The sequence below is a fragment of the Eucyclogobius newberryi genome, unplaced genomic scaffold (genome assembly GCF_026437365.1).
Source record: "Eucyclogobius newberryi isolate DKJ021-1_F unplaced genomic scaffold, fEucNew1.0.hap1 SCAF_11, whole genome shotgun sequence".
In the NCBI taxonomy this organism is placed as follows: domain Eukaryota; kingdom Metazoa; phylum Chordata; class Actinopteri; order Gobiiformes; family Gobiidae; genus Eucyclogobius; species Eucyclogobius newberryi.
In genome coordinates this window covers 35,787,111-35,810,988 of record NW_027315735.1, presented here as the reverse complement: position 1 = coordinate 35,810,988, position 23,878 = coordinate 35,787,111, and the positions used below count along the sequence as shown (strand labels likewise).

Below are 23,878 nucleotides of genomic sequence, written 5' to 3'. Positions count from 1 at the left end.
GATATTGACTAAACTCTGCTCAGCTCTGAAGTATCTGCGGGTCCCAGACGGGCCCCGGGGCCCATCGCCTCCACTTTTGGACTTTGTAAAGTTAATAAACCAAAGCCATGATCCAACATTAAACTCCATTTACACCACGAGAAAAGCAACACAGCACAACTCCTCCACTGAGCATGTGCAGGACGACTCGACTCCACTGAGCATGTGCAGGACGACTCGACTCCACTGAGCATGTGCAGGACCACTCGACTCCACTGAGCATGTGCAGGACGACTCGACTCCACTGAGCATGTGCAGGACGACTCGACTCCACTGAGCATGTGCAGGACGACTCCACTGAGCATGTGCAGGACGACTCGACTCCACTGAGCATGTGCAGGACGACTCCACTGAGCATGTGCAGGACGACTCGACTCCACTGAGCATGTGCAGGACGACTCCACTGAGCATGTGCAGGACGACTCCACTGAGCATGTGCAGGACGACTCGGACGCACGTCTGCTGCTGAGTGTATTTAGTCCGGTGCGTCGAGAACGCGCGTCCGGTGCGTTTGTCTTTCTATGTACATGTTGCACCCTTGAATGATACGACGATACATTCCGTTTTGCAACTTTTATTAAGTCCACGGTTCAGAATAACACATTTGAGGCTGCAGGGTACAACACCCACAACACACCTGGGCCACACTCAACACGATGAATAGGCGTGGCTGACCTACTTTTAACGCCACACGCCGTCCAGGTACAGCCCCTTTCATGAACGTTCACTCTAATTAAAGTGCTCCATGCTAAATGTACAATCTAACATACAAAAGTAATAATAATTTAGCAGTGTATTGTACCATCACAATTAAACATTACCATCATAAATTAGATGAGCAACATTCACGCGCTCAAATTCTGCGTCGGGCGCGATTCGGCCGCAGCGGTTTGTAGGAGACTTAAGGCTCCGTGTAGTGAAGTCAAGTGAAGGGGACAGACTGCACATGTGAGCACGACAGGACAGGGCCGGTCCCTGATCCTCAGGTGTTGTCGCGCCCCGTGACAGCACAATAGGGCAACACAGAGCTCAGAAGTGAAGACCAGAATAAACAAGCAGATTTCTGTTTCAAACAAGACTCACAAGAGTCACACAAACAGAACAAACTTCTCTATCAGATCCACCTGTTGTGGTGAAACACAAAACCCTTTAAACAGAGTTCAAATTCAAAGCTCAGTCTGAATGACACAGGGACATTTTGGAGGACTTTTCCACATTCGATTTTCCTTCCTCATGTATTCACTATCATCCACTGTACATCTCCAAACTGTGTGAAGCATTTATTTAGCTTTATTTCTTTATATATATATATATATATATATATATATATATATATATATATATATATATATGATGAAGGGTTTGAAAAGGGCCAGACTGATGCCAGTGCGATCTCCAGTTCAAGAAGACCCCACTGGAGGCAGACTTCCTGTACGCCTACGCCACAGCGAAAGGTCACAAACTACCACTGCCCACCCATACTTTTAGTTCATGTAAAAGTGCTATGCCAATTACATTTCTGATGCACCTCAAAATATATAAAACCTGCTGACCCATAGTTGAGCCTGTCCAAATTACATGTCAGTTTTTATTGTAATGTTTTTCATGAAATGGAAAAAATATTATCAATGTTATACAGTTAAACATATGAAAAAACAATACAAATGAGCAGAATGTGGCGTAATCTCTTGTTATCTAGCATCTTTTTAACTTATACTTCACTGTTTTACTGTTTAAACATGACATTAAACACTTAAATAACATACATTAGGTCATTGCAAACAGATGTCCGCCCTTTAATCTGCAACAACCTGCTTTGTGCTTGTGCTCGTGCTGACAGGGTGCTACGCGTGGAAGAACGTTGACGAGGGCTCCTGGTTCATCCAGACTCTGTGTGAGAAGATAGAGGAACACAGAGACCTGGAGCTGATGCAGATCCTGACCAGAGTCAACAGAAAAGCATCTGAGCGTGAGTCAGACATAGGCAGACACCAGGAAATCCCCTGCATCACCTCCTTGTTGACCAAAGAGTTCTACTTCCCATAGAAATAAAATCCACTCTTAATTGGCTTCCACTATGCACAAAAAACATCTAGCTTTTTCTGGTTGTATGGTTATACAAGCATAATTAAACTCTACCAAGACTAAAACAGAGGATAGTTTCCATATGCCAGTGTAGGGAACTCGTTTCCTCCTCACACATTTACACCAAGATGTAATGTATATTCTCTGGGACTCGCCATTACACTGAGGACAACGTGTGGAGGATTTTAGGGAGTTCATGTTCATATTTATATTCAAAAGGGGCTCCATCTGAAGCTAGTTCAGCAAAACATGAATATATAAATATATATATATATATATATATATATATATATATATATATATATATAATACTACTACTCAGTCTCATTCTCTGAAGAACACGATTCATTGACCGACAATCATAATTCTATAAAGATCGATACAAAGGCTCTATAAACCAGGATGATTTTGTGTGGTTTAATAAACAAAGACAATTAATTGACACGTTCGGTTCCACAGACTGTGCCTGGGCTCAACTTATAAAAGAAATGCTGGTATTAAGAATTAGGTTTTGATTGGTTTTGGGGAATAATTCAAGGGAATCTGTCTTTAAATGCCACTCTGTAAATATCAGCCCCTCTCAGGTCTCACGTGTCCAAGGAGGATGTGGAGCGAGGCCTCCCACGTCTCTGCGTCCTCAAGAGTCCTTTGCGTCCTTGGAGCTGTCCGGGGTGCTGATGCTTGAGCAGGTTTAGCATTCGAAGAGTTTGATGATTCCAGGGTTCGTTGAATTGTGCATTTTTCAATGAAGATGTTCGGGTTGTTTGGTGAAAGCAGAGTTTGGAAGACAATGCGGCCTCCCTGGTGGGGGAGGGGCCCCTGCGGGGGTCCCCGACCCGGTGTGTCGTGGCAGGTCACGTGCCGACGGGAAGAAGAGCAGGAGCAGAGCTGAGCCTGCTCTTTTATTGACCTGGGAGGCGTGGCCTAGTGGGAGTGGCTTTAACTCTTGGTCAAACTTATTCTCAGTTTGGGCAAATTTAAATCAAACCAGCAAAAATGACATATGACCATAATAAAATACACAACATTGTCAACGAACACACATCAACAGCAGGTAATGAGAAAGTACATGAAGTACGGCATGAACACACAACGAAACTAAAACATGATTTAGTCACAAGTTTAGATCACACAGTCAACATTAAGTCAGTTTAAATATGAAATATAGTTATTAAGAAACTTGATCCTCTCTCTTCCTTCCCTTATCAGATTCAGGGGGAGGGGCTCCGGTCAGGACAGTGTCCTGTCCGTGGGGGGTCGTTCCTTTACACCCAACACTATGCTTTGATTTCTGCAACAGTGTGTTGAGCTGTGAAAAGGTATTGTCTTTCAAAGGTCTTTTTGGGGACATATGGGTCCCCTACAAGATTCTACGGCTCAATAGAGTTTGGAAAGGAAGACGAGCAGGAGATGCAGCTTTAATTGTCTTTATGTTCGTCTAACGTCTTCATTTAGAGGAAGCTGTTTGTGCGTCTGTGACATTAGACACTAGTTTATGTCAACAGCATGTTGTGTTTGGAGCAGTAAGAGTGTGTGCCACTGTTTATTATGTTCTTAAAAGTACTATTATTCATCAAGCAAATTCAGACGCTTTTCATTTTTCTGTAACACAATGATGAATTATTCTGTCTTATTCTGTAATATGCTTAAAATGTATGAAAAATAATGTCATTAATGAGACAAAGTATTGATTTTATGATTTATTTATGTAAATTTAAAGCAGCTTAAGTTCATATGATTCACTGTTCTCCAAATATTTGACATTTATCATGATCCAACTTAAAGCAACTTGAACATAATCAAACATCTGAATAATCATCATTTCCACAGCATTGGACACTGCACAGAAAACAGTGATTTATAGCAGTTCAAATCCAGATTGAAACAGAAACCAGAGATGAACCACACATAAATGAAGGTTACAAAGAGTGGACAATGTCTTGAAATAGCTTTTTGAACAGGTCTAAAATATTCATACTGTAGTACTTCAGTACATACTCAGCTTCACCAAATAAACCATGTGAGAGCTGACGTTGTTTATGAGCTCTAATTATCATTTACACTGATTATAGAACAAGCTCTGTTCTATTTTACTCACATCTTTCTCCATTTGAACCATTTTTATACATGTTCAGTTTTAGGAGGGGGAAAATCTACTCTTATAGAAGTAAAAGCATGTTATTTTTACCTGGTATTATTCTCTTTTTGTCTGTGTTTAAGCTTAAGCCGTTTAGATCGAGTTCATTCCTGCATAATTCCTGAAAAGACTGTGTTATTTTGGCCGTAACGGTTCATGTATCGACCAGAATGTTTTTAAACTGAAGCCGACTGCAGCTTCTGTGATTGGTTAAATCCACCTGTCACTCACTCGGAGCCTCACGGAGCCGGACCAATAGGAGGAGTGGGCGGGACAAGCGTCTGTGTTTGAGCAAAGAGCTGCATTAAACAGAGAAACACTGAGTCGAGACGTCGTCTGAAACAGCAGATTGTCACAGGATCAGATCAGGATTAGGTTTTTATCGTCTCGTCGTCGGCTCCACCAGAGACACAGAGGAACCAGGAGCAACCAGACCAAAGCCAACAAACAGAGGCTCTGAGGAGCTGAAGAAGAACGAGCGGAGGAGGAACAGTCTGTCATCATCTAGAACCTCATAGAAGGACAGAGCTCCAGCCTCAGAGTCCAGGAACACACCTGCTCTATCTGAGATGTAATAGTTACAGTATGTTTCCCTTTTACAATGATAAACAGACCATGTTCTTCCTCCTTCATCTCTCCTCAGACTCCAGGACTGATCATTGTCTCCAAACCTACAGTCCTCAGCGTCTCCTCTCCGTCTGATTCCTCTGTAACTCACTGCTACATCTACAGACCCTCTCGCCTCCACCTCCCAGTAACAGCGTCCAGTCAGAGCGGTGGAGCTCAGGACCTGGGGACAGGGACTGAACCTGTCCTGGTGAGACGGAGACAGCTGGAGCTGCTCCACATTGGTCACTGTCCTTTTGTCCACAGACAGCTCCAGTTTGTGGTTGGCCGTGTTTGGATCCAGAGTGACGTGACAGAAATCTGCAAACACAAATACACTGTTCACATGACTTTATTATTATTACAGCACTTATAAGAATAGAATGGAATACAGATTATACAAGAATAAAGTCAAAGACAAAAGTGAATTTATTGTAGATTTGAGGTGGTTTAAGTAGTTGAGGAATGTGATACAATAAGAAAAATGAAACATTTATTATTCTAAACATATATTTAAAATAACACAAGGAGAAGATTCAGGTTGATGTTTGAACATCGCACTCACCAAGAAGAAGAAATAAATACAATTGTGTTTTTATATAAAATATATTCAAATGTTTTCTTTCTTTAAGTACAACAGTTTTTCATGTTTTTCTAGTTTAGTTTGTGATGATGAAAGAGGTTTTTTCTGAGAGATTGGTCCTTTTCCAAAGCAGTTGCTCCTCCTCTTCCTCTGCACTTCCACTAAACTCTGGGTGAGTCTCCTTCAGCTGAGAGGAGGTTCCTTCATTAGAGGCTCAGAGCTTTGGCTTTGGAACCACACCCCCTCACTCTGAAGAGACACGCCCCTTTACCACAAAAGCACCGCCCACTAATGTCGCCAATATCAGACTTTTACATGAAATGAATCATTGTTCTTTTGTTCATGCAGATCCTCATGCTCTCATTTCACCTCTGACTGTGTCTAATGTGGGTCACACTTATTATTTTAGCTTTGTAAAGTATTTTACAAATGTATCTCTCATTTACAAAGTCAAATGTAGTTATTTAATTAATAACCTATGTTAATTAATTATAGATGTCAATAAACATGGAACAAACACCAAAAGCAGCTCATGGATCTCATAAATGATCAGTTTTTACTTTCACACATAAAACAATATAATAAATGTGTTTTACAGGTGCATATTCATATCAAATAATAAGTCCCTTCCACCGTGAACAGCACTCGTCTTTCAGACGCACTCCACTCGCTCAAACGGAGCCTGATCATTAAAGACTGTTCTCAATGTGGCGGCTCCTTCACGTGAACCAGCGAAACAGAGTCAGAACAAAGAAAAAACCCCAACACAGCTGAGTTTCATTGATGACATCACTTCCTGTTTCATATAACACACTCATGGCATCACTTCCTGTCTCTTGTAACACATTCGTGACATCACTTCCTGTCTCTTATAACACACTCGTGACATCACTTCCTGTCTCTTATAACACACTCATGACATCACTTCCTGTCTCTTGTAACACACTCATGGCATCACTTCCTGTCTCTTGTAACACACTCATGACATAACTTCCTGTCTCTTGTAACACATTCGTGACATCACTTCCTGTCTCTTTTAACACACTCGTGACATCACTTCCTGTCTCTTGTAACACACTCATGACATCACTTCCTGTCTCTTGTAACACACTCGTGACATCACTTCCTGTCTCTTATAACACACTCGTGACATCACTTCCTGTCTCTTGTTACACACTCATGACATCACTTCCTGTCTCTTATAACACACTCATAACATCACTTCCTGTCTCTTGTAACACACTCATGACATCACTTCCTGTCTCTTGTAACACATTCGTGACATCACTTCCTGTCTCTAATAACACACTCATGACATCACTTCCTGTCTCTTGTAACACACACGTGACATCACTTCCTGTCTCTTATAACACACTCGTGACATCACTTCCTGTCTCTTATAACACACTCATGGCATCACTTCCTGTCTCTTATAACACACTCGTGACATCACTTCCTGTCTCTTGTTACACACTCATGACATCACTTCCTGTCTCTTATAACACACTCATAACATCACTTCCTGTCTCTTGTAACACATTCGTGACATCACTTCCTGTCTCTAATAACACACTCATGACATCACTTCCTGTCTCTTATAACACACTCGTGACATCACTTCCTGTCTCTTATAACACACTCATGGCATCACTTCCTGTCTCTTATAACACACTCATGACATCACTTCCTGTCTCCTATAACACACTTATGACATCACTTCCTGTCTCTTGTAACACACTCATGGCATCACTTCCTGTCTCTTGTAACACACTCGTGACATCACTTCCTGTCTCTTGTTACACACTCATGACATCACTTCCTGTCTCTTATAACACACTCGTGACATCACTTCCTGTCTCTTTTAACACACTCGTGGCATCACTTCCTGTCTCTTGTTACACACTCATGACATCACTTCCTGTCTCTTATAACACACTCATGGCATCACTTCCTGTCTCTTGTAACACACTCGTGACATCACTTCCTGTCTCTTCTAACACACTCATGGCATCACTTCCTGTCTCTTGTAACACACTCATGGCATCACTTCCTGTCTCTTGTAACACACTCATGGCATCACTTCCTGTCTCTTGTAACACACTCGTGACATCACTTCCTGTCTCTTGTAACACACTCATGACATCACTTCCTGTCTCTTATAACACACTCGTGACATCACTTCCTGTCTCTTGTAACACACTCATGACATCACTTCCTGTCTCTTATAACACACTCATGGCATCACTTCCTGTCTCTTGTAACACACTCGTGACATCACTTCCTGTCTCTTTTAACACACTCGTGGCATCACTTCCTGTCTCTTGTTACACACTCATGACATCACTTCCTGTCTCTTATAACACACTCATGGCATCACTTCCTGTCTCTTGTAACACACTCGTGACATCACTTCCTGTCTCTTGTAACACACTCATGGCATCACTTCCTGTCTCTTGTAACACACTCATGGCATCACTTCCTGTCTCTTGTAACACACTCGTGGCATCACTTCCTGTCTCTTGTAACACACTCGTGACATCACTTCCTGTCTCTTGTAACACACTCATGGCATCACTTCCTGTCTCTTATAACACACTCATGGCATCACTTCCTGTCTCTTATAACACACTCGTGACATCACTTCCTGTCTCTTTTAACACACTCGTGGCATCACTTCCTGTCTCTTGTTACACACTCATGACATCACTTCCTGTCTCTTATAACACACTCGTGGCATCACTTCCTGTCTCTTGTTACACACTCATGACATCACTTCCTGTCTCTTATAACACACTCATGACATCACTTCCTGTCTCTTGTAACACACTCGTGGCATCACTTCCTGTCTCTTGTAACACACTCGTGACATCACTTCCTGTTTACTCACACTTCCTGTGGCCTGGGACCATGCAGCGCTCTCCAGCAGGATCTAGCCTGAAACACACACAGCTCTGTCACTGAGGGTCACTCTCACACATGGACAGTAGAGTTTTCTAGAGCAGAGCAACACAAACACAACTATACGACTGACATGAGAGAAATGAGGTCACACAACAACAGGAATGAAAGACACAAGACTGTGACAAACCTGCTACAAAACCACAGCAGCTTTTGTTTGTTCATCAGAGTTATGGCTGAGGGAATAAATGAGTTTTTAAAGCGATGGTTTTATATGTGACTGACCAGAGGAAGTGACTCAAACTCTGAGTCCAGGATGTGATGGTCATTCATGATTCTATGATCCAAACCAGTTTCACACACTGCAAGGATGAACTCTGCAGCAAACCATTATTTTACAAGTCGACTCGTCACTCATTATTTTCATGACTCGTCCAGTCAAACGATACATTTCTATTGAGCCTTGAAGTTATTTTCAATAGAATGTGGCCAGTTTAAGACAAAAACAGAACTCATTCTTCTTGATGAAGGATAGTTACATATGTTCTTATTTGTATTGAATGATAGCGCTGTGTTTGTGATAGAACATGTTTCCACATATTTCACTCATGTTGCTGTTGATGGTGACCAGGTCATGTGATCTCACTTGTGTAGAATTGTATTGTTGATTTGGTTTTTGTCCAATCACAGAACAGTGAGAGTTCAAAAGATCTGGGTTTTCAGGCAGTGGACACTTCCTAAAGCTGGGGACACACTGCACCACTTTTGTAGTTGTGAGAGATTTAGAACGTTGTGGAGGGTTCACACGACACCACTGGAATCTGCCTGACGACAGAGAGACTGCACTTAGCAACCGTCTGTGTCGAGGGAGTCACACTACAAAACTCTGACTCACAAATAAAGACACTTTTACCTACAATATACAATCATGAATCTGCAAAAACACTGTTATAGTCAAATCATTATAGAGCACATTTTCTTAATGCTTTATTTAGACTCTCCTGTTTCATGACTTTTCATTGGTTAAACAGCGTCATGTGACCAAACAAAACGCCTGGAGTCTAGTCACGTCTTTCTGTGGTCACTTAGTGATCTGAACGTGAGTCCAGTCTTAACAGCTCCACACTACGAGACTGAAGCAGCTGCGACTTCATCTATAGACGACAGAGACTACGTCCCACTGACATGATGTCATCACTCTTATCCAACCAGGAAGTCACATGACACACCTCACCAAAAGTGTCAAATGAGGGACTGCAGGGGGCAGTGTGGAGCTCACCTGAGGGACTGCAGGGGGCAGTGTGGAGCTCACCTGAAGGACTGCAGGGGGCAGTGTGGAGCTCACCTGAGGGACTGCAGGGGGCAGTGTGGAGCTCACCTGAGGGACTGCAGGGGGCAGTGTGGAGCTCACCTGAGGGACTGCAGGGGGCAGTGTGGAGCTCACCTGAGGGACTGCAGGGGGCAGTGTGGAGCTCACCTGAGGGACTGCAGGGGGCAGTGTGGAGCTCACCTGAGGGACTGCAGGGGGCAGTGTGGAGCTCACCTGAGGGACTGCAGGGGGCAGTGTGGAGCTCACCTGAGGGACTGCAGGGGGCAGTGTGGAGGAGCTCACCTGAGGGACTGCAGGGGGCAGTGAGGAGCTCACCTGAGGGACTGCAGGGGGCAGTGTGGAGCTCACCTGAGGGACTGCAGGGGGCAGTGTGGAGCTCACCTGAGGGACTGCAGGGGGCAGTGTGGGTCGTCCCGTAGAGCGGTCAGGAGCTCTGCTGAGGGTCCTGGATGGTTGTAGCTCAGGTCTAACTCTGTCAGATGGGAGTGGGCGGAGCTCAGAGCTGAGGCCAGAGAAGCCCCGCCCCTCTCAGAGACGAGACATCCTGACAGCCTGTAGACACACAAGGACACTTTCTTAAACCCCCTCGTCCTTCCACTTGATCTGTGCACTCATGAGAAGGACAAGTCTCATTATTGAACTCTGATTATGTGGTAGTGTGGGTTTGTTGTGTTTACGTGTGTGCGACTTTAAACATTCACTATTATATCTAACATTGCTCTGAAGATCACATTTGAGAATAAAAAAGAGAAAGAAAGAGTGATTTTCCCCTCGAGAAGCTGCAGGAAAAACTCTTATTTTAGTCTGCTCTCGATTTGTTTTGATTGTTTCATTTAATCCACTCACATTCATAGATTTCTATGGGACAATGGCCTCATTTATCACACTTTCGTACATGGTGTACGACTAAAACAAGGCACTCTTCTGGATTGATCAAACTGACGTGAGTGCACGGCTCAAATCCTACAGCAGGTCTGAGGTGGCGTACGCCAACTTCAAACAAACCTCAAACGTCACAGTAAAACCACTTTTAACTGCACAAAACGTACTGCAACTGAATCTATTTGTCATTAGGGTCAACTTCAATACAAATGCTGTTTACATGAAGGTCTTTTAACAATCATATGGACAGTAGAAGATTCTCCTTTGAGTTATTATCATGAGCTTATGGCAGTGACTCTAAAACTACAGCATAAACCAACTTGATAATCATCATTTGGAGACAATTGTGTCCAGATGAAAGTGAGTTAACTGGTGTGCATCAGCCTGGACACACGGGTCTGGGCAGCGCTAACACAGAGACAGATGTTGTCTGGAGCGGCTCGTCTTCCTCGCTCCTCTGGGAAGAGCTGCTCAGGCCGAACCCCCTCAGGCCACGCCCCGCTCCTTCATCTGAGCCCGGCCTGAACCAGAGCTGCTCTGCTGGTTCAGCTCTGGGTTTGGATCTAGTCCCACTGTAGCACCTGCATCACACTCTCACATAGTCCTTTTCAACAACATCAAGTGATTATCCATCAAGACAAATGTAGGATATATTTGTAGTTTAAGTCTTTTTCACATTTTAATTAGGCCTATGATTCATTTTCTATGTTTTCCAATGAGTGAAAATCACATCATTCTTCTTTTTATGTGATTCTTTGTGATTTCCTGTTCAGATAAACGCTGCTTTCTGCTGTATTCCGTGCACACATGCCTTAAATCCCGTGGGTGAAGCCTCTTGAAACATGAATATTTGAGGGTGTTTCATTGAAATGAGGCTGGTTTTCAGTGTCCACATTTATCATCAGCAGCTCTGCGTACGGCAGGATCGGAGCAGTGCAGACAGGTTCAGAAACACCACGTGACCTCTGGTGTATGAACAAATATACAGCCACATTTACACCATTTTACTCACAATGTGGAGAAATGAGAGAATCAGAACCTATTCAAGTATTTATGTTATTCTAAGATTTATTAAAGTTTCTAAAAAATGTCTGTCAAAGTCTAAAAAATGTAATGACATTTTCAGTCAGATCTAGTTTACAAACTAAATAAGAAATCCAAAATCTCCTGTAAATGTTTTATATCTAATAAATCAATAAAATTAAGCAAGAAAATTCAGGTTCTTTTCATTTTTCAGATTTAAATGTCACAAATACTTAAAATTCTGGCCATTTTTACACATCAAATGTCTTATTTCTCTATGAAAACATGACATGATGAAAAACATTTCCTCTTATATTTATGTGAGTAAACTTAAGATGTTTCCCTCTTCAGCTGCAGTGTCTGGCCTTCAATATAAACTCTGTGTATTCTCAGCAGTTGTGGCTGTACTTCCACAGTAAAGGGGCAAGAGGAGTGTGTCTGGAGGCCAAAGAGCTGAAACTGTGATGAAGGGACCTCCGCTCAGCTGCAGAGGTGAGTTCACAGTGAGTGCAGAGGAAGTGAGGAAAGAGGAGGAACTTTCATTCATGTGGGACATGGGGCCGGTCTCACCTGAGGACCTCCAGTCTGCAGGGGGCGCTCTTCAGTCCAGAACACAGACGCTCCACTCCTGAGTCCTTGAGGTGGTTGTTACTGAGGTCCAGATGTGTCAGACTGGAGGAGCTGAGGACTGAGGCCAGAGCATCACAACAGTCTTCAGACAGTCCACAGCAGGACAGACTGAGGACAGAACATGACACAGTCAAATTGTGCTTGAAAGAGCCAATACCTGAAGCAAAGATGTCACGACCCTCCAGAATAAAGGCCTTTTATAAAAACCTGCGCAGCGTTTCCGACCTGAGCCCGCCCCTGATATACCATATATACATGCAATGGTATTTATTTATTTATTTGTCTATTGGGAGTTTTTATTTATTTATAGGAGATCTTCTACTGAAAGTGTTTTTCAGACTTCCTATAAGTGATCTGTTCTTCTGTATCTACCTCTGTATCTACCTGCGTTGCACCAATGAAATTTCCCCATGTGGGACAATAAAGGAATATCTTATCTTATATGATTATGCAAATCACCAAATTAACATATTTAGCATATTTATAAGGGCGAGACCTGGTGCTTCAGACGGACGAGAAAAGGTGGAAAAAGAGGAAATTCTCTGAGATGGAGGTGGAGACGCTCGTCGAGGAGACTTTAAACAGAAACCTTCACAAGGCGCGGCTCATCTGAGGGCGTGGCCTGTAACGACGTATTAAAAACAAGACACAAAAACTCTGGAGCCCACGAGCAATTTGATGGTGAATGAAACAAGACTTGTCTCTTCCATCAGTATCGGTCATAATATGAGCCTGATTGTGCTGAATGTGCAAAGATCAGACTGTATCCTCCAGGAGACGTGTCCTCCAAAATCCCCGCTGACTCCTCGTCTGCTCCTCGTCTGCTCCTCGTCTGCTCTTCGTCTGCTCTTCGTCTGCTCCTCGTCTGCTCCTCGTCTGCTCCTCGTCTGCTCCTCGTCTGCTCTTCGTCTGCTCTTCGTCTGCTCCTCGTCTGCTCTTCGTCTGCTCCTCGTCTGCTCCTCGTCTGCTCCTCGTCTGCTCCTCGTCTGCTCTTCGTCTGTTCCTCGTCTGCTCCTCGTCTGCTCCTCGTCTGCTCCTCGTCTGCTCCTCGTCTGCTCCTCGTCTGCTCCTCGTCTGCTCCTCACTTGGCCTTTTCCCCTTTGCAAAAACGCTCTCCAAAGACTTTTGTTTTTTACTCATTTTCGCGAACTTTTGGGTCTACTTTTGGGCAGCGTGTTTGATGCGACGCATCCGCGATGACGTGTCATGTATAATGCGCGTATCAGTTATGTTCTCACACAGGACAAGAGCAGATATAATATACTGCCATTATATTTAGTGGATTTCATTGGAAATTTCCTATAAAGCTTCTCATGATATATCCACAGACGAACTTATTAGTGTCATGAGGAACAGGCCAAAGTTACGTCGGAGAAGATGCTGTCACTGATAGATTATTATATTATAGAGGGAGAGAGAGAGAGGGGGGAAAGAGAGAGAGAGAGAGAGAGAGAGAGGAGGAGAGAGAGAGAGAGAGAGAGGGGGGGAGAGAGAGAGAGAGAGAGGAGGAGACAGAGAGAGAGAGAGAGAGAGAGAGAGAGAGAGAGAGAGAGAGGGGGGGAGAGAGAGAGAGAGAGAGAGAGGAGGAGACAGAGAGAGAGAGGGGAAGAGAGAGAGAGAGAGAGGGGGAGAGAGAGAGAGAGGGAGAGAAAGAGAGAGAGAGAGAGAGGGGGGGAGAGAGAAAGAGAGAGAGGAGGAGACAGAGAGAGAGAGAGAGAGAGAGAGAGAGAGGAGAGAGAGAGAGAGAGACAGAGAGAGAGAGAGAGGGGGAGAAAGAGAGAGAGAGGGGGGGAGGGAGATATAAGGAGGTATAAGTTCATTTGTTTTTAAACTATTAATAAACAAATGAAAATGAATAGAAACAAGATTCAAGCTCCAGATGAAAGTGAATCAATGTTTTCCAGAGTTTTATAATAAAAGGTCAATGAAGCAGTGAAATATGATTTACATTAAAATATTTGAACTTTTGAGTCTTGACTTCACTCACTACAAAAATATGCTCAAAAGACCAAAAGTGAAAGTAACAATTGTCCAAATTAACACTGTTTTCAAACTCAAATGATTTATTTAGAAACTGTTTTTAACTTTGTTAGAAATGTTTGTTTATAACAGGAAAAGAGTGAGAAATTAGTGATTAATCAATTTAAACATTTTTATTTGTTTTTAGTTTGACAAAAACAGAGAAAAATGATCAAAGGAAAAACAAGTATTTTTCATGATTAAAGACTCTGATCTCACAGTTCTAGCTCAGTTTTATTCAGCATTTTGACTTTTTATTGACTGAAATGTCCTGTAATTTTATCAATATAATAATTCTTTAGACTAAAACTAAATAAAATTGTTTTAAAAAGAACTAAAATGTTATAATTGTTTGTCTTTATGTTTCTGTCTCTGGGAATTATAAATGTGGTCAAGAGAGTTTTAAAATGCAAATATGAAATGTGTTTGTAGAATGGTGCAGCTCAGGTGAGAGGCAGCGCTGTCTATATGATCTGATCTGGGGCTGTTCTGAGTCTCACCTGAGGACCTCCAGTCTGCAGGGGGCGCTCTTCAGTCCAGAACACAGACGCTTCACTACTGAGTCCCTGAGGTCATTGTAACTGAGGTCCAGATGTGTCAGACTGGAGGAGCTGAGGACTGAGGTCACATTACAGTCGTATTTGTTCAGTTTACAGCCGGACAGACTGAGGAGAGAGAGGAATATTAGAGACGAGAATCATGATGATCTGTGTTAATAAAGTCTAGACTCACATGACTTTTCTGGAGGATTTTATTACAGGCAACAGACAAGTGAAAGCAACTGGAGAAGGATCATATTTCCTGAGGTCAAACTCCTCCAGGTCTGAGTCTAAGGACAACAATAAGAGGAAGGCCACAGTCGACCACTGAGCACCAGACATGTTTTTATCAGAGAAACGTCCTTCTCTCATGAAGCTCTGCACCTGCTCCACCAGACTGTGGTCGTGAAGTTCATTCAGACAGTGGAGCAGGTTCAGACGACTCTCTGATGAAATACTCTCATCATCATCATAATCCAGATTATCTTTGATGTACTTCACTGTGTCCTCATTGGTCCCTGAGCTACTTCCTGTCTGAGTCCGACCCAATAACAGCCTCTGATTGGTCGGCAGAGACAGACCGAGGAGGAAGCGCAGAAACAGGTCCAGGTGTCCGTTTGGACTCTTTAAGGCCTGATCCACAGCAGAGCGGTAGAAGAGCTCTGGACTCTCTGTGGCTTGTCGTGGCAACAGCAGGTTGACTCCAGAGTTGTAGAAGGTCAGATGGACGTGAAGAGCAGCCAGAAACTCCTGCACACTCAGATGGATGAAGCAGTAGACCTTGTCCTGGTACAGGCCCGGCTCCTCTCTAAAGACCTGTGTGAACACTCCGGAGTACACTGAGGCCCCTGCAGCGTCCAGCCCACACTCCACCAGGTCTGAATCATAGAAGATCAGGTTTCCTTTCTGCAGCTGCTCAAAGGCCACTTTTCCCAGAGACTTCACCATCTCCCTGGTCTCTGGAGTCCAGTGAGGGTCGGTCTCAGAGCGGCCGTCGTACTTGAGGCTCTTGACTTTGGCCTGGACCACCAGGAAGTGGATGTACATCTGGGTCAGAGTCTGGGGCAGCTGTTCTTTGACTCGTGTCTTCATCACATGGTCCAGGACTGTGGAAGTCATCCAGCAGAAGACCGGGAGGTGGCACATTATGTACAGACTGCCAGATGTTTTGATGTGGGAGATGACGTCTGTGGCCTGCTGTTCGTCTCTGAACCTCTTCCTGAAGTACTGCTCCTTCTGTGGGTCTGTGAACCCTCGCACCTCTGTCACCATGGAGACGCACTCAGCAGGGATCTGATTGGCCGCCGCGGGGCGTGTAGTTATCCAGAGGCGAGCGGAGGGAAGCAGGCTCCCCTTGATGAGGTTCACCAGCAGCACGTCCAATGAGACGCACTCTGTGATCTCAGTCAGGACCTGGGTTTGTCTGAAGTCCAGAGGAAGTCTGCACTCGTCCAGACCGTCAAAGATGAAGAGCACCTGGAGCTGGTCAAAGCTGCAGAGTCCTTTGGCTTCACTGAAGAAGTGGTGCATCAGTCCCACCAGGCTGAACTGTCTCTCTCTGAGCACATTGAGCTCTCTGAAAGTGAACGGGAACAGCAGCTGGACGTCCTGGTGGGCCCGGCCCTCAGCCCAGTCCAGACTGAACTTCTGAGTCAGCACTGTTTTCCCCACGCCGGCCACGCCCTTGGTCAGCACGCTCCTGATTGGTCTCTCTGTTAAGTCCTCTCTGATTGGTCCCTGTTTGTGGGCGGGGCCTTTAAACATGTCCTCACACGTGATGGCGGTCTCTGGAGCGGCTGGTCTCCTGGATTTGGTCTGGATGTGTCTGACCTCATGTTCCTGGTTGACCCCTGCGGCCCCTCCCTCTGTGATGTAGAGCTCTGTGTAGATCTGGTTCAGGGGGGCGGGGTTTCCTGCTTTAGCCACGCCCTCAAACACACAGCTGAGCCTCTGCTGCAGACGCCTCTTCAGTTTATCTCTGCAAACTCCAGCCAAACTCTCTGTAAAGACAAACAGGAAGAACACGGTGAACACAATCATCTATGGTCAGTCCCACCTCTGGTCCAGAGTCCAGGTTTACAGCCACACACTGTTCTCTCTCTAGACCAGAAAGACCTCATGAGCTGAGCCCACTGTAGAGACACATCCAGGAGCAAGTTCAGGGAAAAGAAATGACATGTGAAATGCAATAAAGTTATTGCATTTATCTATCTATTCCAGTAACTCATAGTCAAACCTAAAGGACACAGGAAGTGAGGAGTGTTTCTAGTACTACAAACAAACTTTTAATTAGATTAGATTAGAAATGTTTTCTACTTCAAAATATTCATATTCCACTGTTTATGACATTTTTTTAGCTTTTCCTTCTAATCATTTGCAGAGGAAGAGGAACTGAAGAAGTTTCTTGGACGAGTGTCAAAACATATTCACTCTTCAAATCTTTTCTCCAGTGACAGAATGACATTTTCTTTGGCTGTGGCACTGACCTGGACGACTGAGGGATTACACAGACATATACAAAGGCTTTGTTTTCATGTGTAAATCACGTGTGTTCCATCCTGAGCAGATAATCAGGAGCAGGTCATGATTCAGTCTCATGTGGACACATCGCTCGCTCTGGGACGAGGGCAGAGGCTGTGGAAAAACACCTTGTTTAGACAGAGTTCTTACTGCTGAACAGACGCTCGGCCACATCCTCCTGTTTCATCCTCTTCAGGAAGTCCAGTGCGATGGTCAGGACGGCCTCTCTGCTGCTCCGCTCCTCCTCCTCACTCTCTAAGCATTCTGGGTAATCTGAGGCCAGGACCCTGTGGAACCTCTTCAGCTGCTCTTTGACAAAGCTCAGGACCTGCTCCTCCAGCCGCTGGAACACAAACTCAGTCAGAGCAAAAGAACACACAGAGACAGTGTTTGTGTACAGACCGTGAAGACGTGGAGCAGCGGCTCTACTCTGAGGCGCTCCAGGCTCCACTCCGCTCTGGGGACAGAGTTACACCTTTGAGCGCACAGGATTCAAAAGGAAATGATAACTTCATTCTGTCATTAATCCCACAGTCTTGTTTTAGTGGTTGCAAACAGACTAGATTGTCTTCCTACAGTTTGCTGCTGATCTTACCTTGTTCTTGCCCCGCCCTCCTTCCTCAGCCCTGTCCTACTCTCACAGTGTCACTGTGGACTTACCCTGTGTCTTCACATGGAGCCTCCTTAAAGTCGATGACCCAGTCTTTAGAGAGGTCACTCTGCCTGGACTCACAGCTCAGACCAGGACCAGGACCAGGACCAGGACCAGGACCAGGACCAGGACCAGGACCAGGACCAGGACCAGGACCAGGACCAGGACCAGGACCAGGACCAGGACCAGGACCAGGACCAGGACCAGGACCAGGACCAGGTCTGGATGTGTCCAGTTTCCACCTGAACAAAACAATCAGAGCCATGAACTAGTTGAGCAAAGTTAGTTAGTTGGTTGGTCGTTAGGTAAGTAAATTAATAAATAAATGTATGAATTAATTGATGTATTATTACTACTAATAGTTAAAAACAACATTGTGATTAACATTATATTTATTAATAAGGTGTAAATGAAATATGAAGGACATGAGAATTGGACCTAAAAAAACACAAAGTTAAAGAAATATCACATTTTAAGTCTTTTTGTTGATGGAAAAATAAGCAGTAAATGAAATATGTCGACAGTTCCAGAAAGAGCCAAACTCCTTCACCACAGCAGCTCACATCACAAACTGTAACTGAAGAGGACAAACCTGCAGTGAAACAGGCTCTATTCAGGGCCCGCTACAGCGGAGCAGAGGCTCTATTCAGGGCCCGCTACAGCGGAGCAGAGGCTCTATTCAGGGCCCGCTACAGCGGAGCAGAGGCTCTATTCAGGGCCCGCTACAGCGGAGCAGAGGCTCTATTCAGGGCCCGCTACAGCGGAGCAGAGGCTCTATTCAGGGCCCGCTACAGCGGAGCAGAGGCTCTATTCAGGGCCCGCTACAGCGGAGCAGAGGCTCTATTCAGGGCCCGCTACAGCGGAGCAGAGGCTCTATTCAGGGCCCGCTACAGCGGAGCAGAGGCTCTATTCAGGGCCCGCTACAGCGGAGCAGAGGCTCTATTCAGGGCCCGCTACAGCGGAGCAGAGGCTCTATTCAGGGCCCGCTACAGCGGAGCAGAGGCTCTATTCAGGGCCCGGAGCAGAGGCTCTATTCAGGGCCCGCTACAGCGGAGCAGAGGCTCTATTCAGGGCCCGCTACAGCGGAGCAGAGGCTCTATTCAGGGCCCGCTACAGCGGAGCAGAGGCTCTATTCAGGGCCCGCTACAGCGGAGCAGAGGCTCTATTCAGGGCCCGCTACAGCGGAGCAGAGGCTCTATTCAGGGCCCGCTACAGCGGAGCAGAGGCTCTATTCAGGGCCCGGAGCAGAGGCTCTATTCAGGGCCCGCTACAGCGGAGCAGAGGCTCTATTCAGGGCCCGCTACAGCGGAGCAGAGGCTCTATTCAGGGCCCGCTACAGCGGAGCAGAGGCTCTATTCAGGGCCCGCTACAGCGGAGCAGAGGCTCTATTCAGGGCCCGCTACAGCGGAGCAGAGGCTCTATTCAGGGCCCGCTACAGCGGAGCAGAGGCTCTATTCAGGGCCCGCTACAGCGGAGCAGAGGCTCTATTCAGGGCCCGGAGCAGAGGCTCTATTCAGGGCCCGCTACAGCGGAGCAGAGGCTCTATTCAGGGCCCGCTACAGCGGAGCAGAGGCTCTATTCAGGGCCCGCTACAGCGGAGCAGAGGCTCTATTCAGGGCCCGCTACAGCGGAGCAGAGGCTCTATTCAGGGCCCGCTACAGCGGAGCAGAGGCTCTATTCAGGGCCCGCTACAGCGGAGCAGAGGCTCTATTCAGGGCCCGCTACAGCGGAGCAGAGGCTCTATTCAGGGCCCGGAGCAGAGGCTCTATTCAGGGCCCGCTACAGCGGAGCAGAGGCTCTATTCAGGGCCCGCTACAGCGGAGCAGAGGCTCTATTCAGGGCCCGCTACAGCGGAGCAGAGGCTCTATTCAGGGCCCGCTACAGCGGAGCAGAGGCTCTATTCAGGGCCCGCTACAGCGGAGCAGAGGCTCTATTCAGGGCCCGCTACAGCGGAGCAGAGGCTCTATTCAGGGCCCGCTACAGCGGAGCAGAGGCTCTATTCAGGGCCCGCTACAGCGGAGCAGAGGCTCTATTCAGGGCCCGCTACAGCGGAGCAGAGGCTCTATTCAGGGCCCGCTACAGCGGAGCAGAGGCTCTATTCAGGGCCCGGAGCAGAGGCTCTATTCAGGGCCCGCTACAGCGGAGCAGAGGCTCTATTCAGGGCCCGCTACAGCGGAGCAGAGGCTCTATTCAGGGCCCGCTACAGCGGAGCAGAGGCTCTATTCAGGGCCCGCTACAGCGGAGCAGAGGCTCTATTCAGGGCCCGGAGCAGAGGCTCTATTCAGGGCCCGCTACAGCGGAGCAGAGGCTCTATTCAGGGCCCGCTACAGCGGAGCAGAGGCTCTATTCAGGGCCCGCTACAGCGGAGCAGAGGCTCTATTCAGGGCCCGCTACAGCGGAGCAGAGGCTCTATTCAGGGCCCGCTACAGCGGAGCAGAGGCTCTATTCAGGGCCCGCTACAGCGGAGCAGAGGCTCTATTCAGGGCCCGCTACAGCGGAGCAGAGGCTCTATTCAGGGCCCGGAGCAGAGGCTCTATTCAGGGCCCGCTACAGCGGAGCAGAGGCTCTATTCAGGGCCCGCTACAGCGGAGCAGAGGCTCTATTCAGGGCCCGCTACAGCGGAGCAGAGGCTCTATTCAGGGCCCGCTACAGCGGAGCAGAGACACAACTACTAAACACACCTTTTAAAGTTGATTATCAGACCTTTGGACCTGTCGCTCTTCAGAGACTCACAGCTGGGACCAGGACCAGGACCAGGACCAGGACCAGGACCAGGACCAGGAGCAGGACCAGGACCAGGACCAGGACCAGGTCTGGATTTTCTTCTGGTTTTAGATCCAGGTTTGTCCAGTTTGCTCCTGAAGAAAACAAAAGGATCAACACTAAACTCACAGCTGCAGCAGAGGCTGTGGTGTTGAGTTTGTCCTGAATGTCAAACTGAGCGTCTAAAGCCAGTCCTCTCTCAGTAAAAGTGTGGAGCAAAGTTCAGATTAAATGAGACCGTTTTTTGTCTTCACTGATTAAGTGTCTTCTTTATGTTTATAAAATGAACACTACAAGACATTTTCATGTGTTTGTCATAAAAAAGTCATGAAAACCTCTTTGACATCTGGCTCAGCTCTAGTGGAATCATGTCACTGGTGTTTCTTTTATTATTCTCTTGTCACTTTATCACACTCTGTCCTCTTGGTACGGAAGAAATACATTCACTTGAACCTAAACTGAAATCCTTTCTAATTGAAGTCCAAAATGCAGTGAAGGGAGCAGACGTTTTCCTGTCCCAGTGTCTCACAGCGGCCCACCTCCCAAACTGAAGACAAGAGGACAAACCTTGTAGAGTCAATCCCACAGTCTTTAGAGCGGTCAGTCTCCAGACACACAGAGCTCAGACCAGGACCAGGATCACAACCAGGACTGGACGGGTCCATCTTCTCCTGAAACCACCAGAGCAGAGGGAAAGTCACACATCTATAATATCAATCTAAACCACTATTACAATGAGCAACAACTCATTTACACAAGAAATCACATGATTTCTCCTTGTATTTAGTAGTTAACTGTAACCTGCATAGTTTATTTGACATTTTGTTCATTGTAATCTGTAATAATATTGATTTAAAACGGCTAAAGAATAGAATTGTGTTTTTACTTCCTGCTGCGTGACATGACAGGCTATAAATGATAATAACAACATTTATTATACGTTTTAACTTGTCTTAACCTATATGTAAAGCTGAACTGGTCTTGTAGCCTTTAATAAAACCTCAATAATGACAATAACATCGAAACTATAGAAAATACAGCACTAAAGACTGATATTTGTCTCTGTCATTCACTGTTTCCCGGAAGAAAAAAGCCCAAACTGATCAAAAGACGCGATTCAAAACGGATTAAAAGTGATAATATGTGTGAAAAAGTAGTGACTGACACAGAAATCACAAGGAAACACGGAATACGAAGAGCACAAACAAACCTGAGCAACATGAATAAAAAGTGCGTGTGAAGAAACGGGAGCGGCCTCGTGAAAGCTGAGAAGGCCTAAAGTGGCACAAGACAAATCCTGAACATGTGAACAATGAAAGTCACCTGGACGAGCCCGGAGTCCTGATCTGGACTTGGTTTGGTTCTGAAAAGGACCTCGTTGAGCCCGGGTTTAGTTAGAGCTTTAAATCAGGAGCGAGTTCAGACTTGAGCTTCAGCTTAACTTGATGGCGTCGTTTGAAAAAGCTTTTTACTTTCACTTTGGAGACAGTGACGTGACGTAGTGACTCCCAGAGGCTTTTGACTCTGTCCTCTGCTGACCCCTGGTGGCTGCACTTAAAAGTCTCTCTTTTCTGACACTGACCTTGAAGCTTCTGTCACTATCAATGTTGTAAATAATGTAATATCCAATGTGTCTGAGCAAACACACAAAGTCCCTGAGCGGCTCCTTGGACCACTGTGAGGAACATGAGAAGTGTGCACTGTGGCCACGCCCATATCACATGTGTACAACTGACATGTTTTGTTAAAGTCTCCAGCTATAACTATTTTATCCCAGGCTAACACTAAGTTTATATAAAGTCAGAAAACTCTGTTAAAAACTCTGAGTAGGGACCAGGAGGTCGGTACATAACTATGAACAAAACTCCTTTTTGGTTTTTCATATTTGGACATGTGATTGACACATGAGCCTTTCAATTGAGTGAAATGCATTGTTAGTTTTAGGGCTCATGAGTCGCTTGAGTGTGAGATCACTCATGTTCTCCCCATGTGACCCCGGGATATTTGTCTGTCAAATATAGAATTACACCGTTTTTTACTTGCATTTCTACGACCCATAAATTATCTAGTAGTAACAGCATGTAATGATTCATATCCAGAAAGAAAAAGTCTAAATAAATGTCATTTTTGCCTCCTCACCAGCAGATGGCGCCTCCTCACCAGCAGATGGCGCCTCCTCACCAGCAGATGGCGCCTCCTCACCGGCAGATGGCGCCTCCTCACCGGAAACTGGCGCCTCCTCACCGGAAGATGGCGCCTCCTCACCGGCAGACGGCGCCTCCTCACCGGAAGATTGCGCCTCCTCACTGGCAGATGGCGCCTCCTCACTGGCAGATGGCGCCTCCTCACTGGCAGATGGCGCCTCCTCACCGGCAGATGGCACCTCCTCACCGGCAGATGGCGCCTCCTCACCGGCAGAAGGCGCCTCCTCACCGGCAGATGGCGCCTCCTCACCGGCAGATGGCGGCTCCTCACCGGAAGATGGCGCCTCCTCACCGGCAGATGGCGCCTCCTCACCGGCAGATGGCGCCTCCTCACCGGCAGATGGCGCCTCCTCACCGGAAACTGGCGCCTCCTCACCGGAAGATGGCGCCTCCTCACCGGAAACTGGCGCCTCCTCACCGGAAGATGGCGCCTCCTCACCGGCAGACGGCGCCTCCTCACCGGAAACTGGCGCCTCCTCACCGGAAGATGGCGCCTCCTCACCGGCAGAAGGCGCCTCCTCACCGGCAGACGGCGCCTCCTCACCGGAAACTGGCGCCTCCTCACCGGAAGATGGCGCCTCCTCAGGGGCAAACGGCGCCTCCTCACCGGCAGACGGCGCCTCCTCACCGGCAGATGGCGCCTCCTCACCGGCAGATGGCGCCTCCTCACCGGAAGATGGCGCCTCCTCACCGGAAAAGGCGCCTCCTCACCGGAAGATGGCGCCTCCTCACCGGCAAACGGCGCCTCCTCACCGGCAGACGGCGCCTCCTCACCGGCAGATGGCGCCTCCTCACCGGCAGATGGCGCCTCCTCACCGGAAGATGGCGCCTCCTCACCGGAAAAGGCGCCTCCTCGCCGGAAGATGGCGCCTCCTCACCGGAAATGGCGCCTCCTCACCGGAAAAGGCGCCTCCTCACCGGAAGATGGCGCCTCCTCACCGGAAGATGGCGCCTCCTCGCCGGCAGAC

General features: G+C 46.7%; 1 protein-coding gene across 2 annotated transcripts; it reads right to left on the bottom strand.

The window, feature by feature from the left end:
* Positions 1–4,625: 4,625 nt before the first annotated feature.
* On the bottom strand, positions 4,626–22,138 carry LOC140354804 (NACHT, LRR and PYD domains-containing protein 3-like). 2 transcript variants are annotated; one of them, XM_072440035.1, is made up of 13 exons: positions 22,030–22,138; positions 21,274–21,377; positions 20,756–20,801; positions 20,625–20,695; positions 17,952–18,185; positions 17,694–17,748; positions 17,442–17,634; positions 14,965–16,771; positions 14,733–14,897; positions 12,154–12,321; positions 10,060–10,230; positions 8,338–8,384; positions 4,626–5,188 (listed from the first exon to the last, which is right to left on the bottom strand). In XM_072440035.1, exons 2-13 carry the CDS (start codon positions 21,369–21,371, stop codon positions 4,641–4,643), a joined length of 3,603 nt encoding a protein of 1,200 aa, XP_072296136.1. In that variant the 5' UTR covers positions 21,372–21,377; positions 22,030–22,138; the 3' UTR covers positions 4,626–4,640. The 2 variants fall into 2 exon arrangements, with proteins under 2 accessions (XP_072296136.1, XP_072296135.1); XM_072440034.1 differs by having other exon boundaries at positions 20,625–20,801.
* Between the last annotated feature and the right edge of the window lie 1,740 nt (positions 22,139–23,878).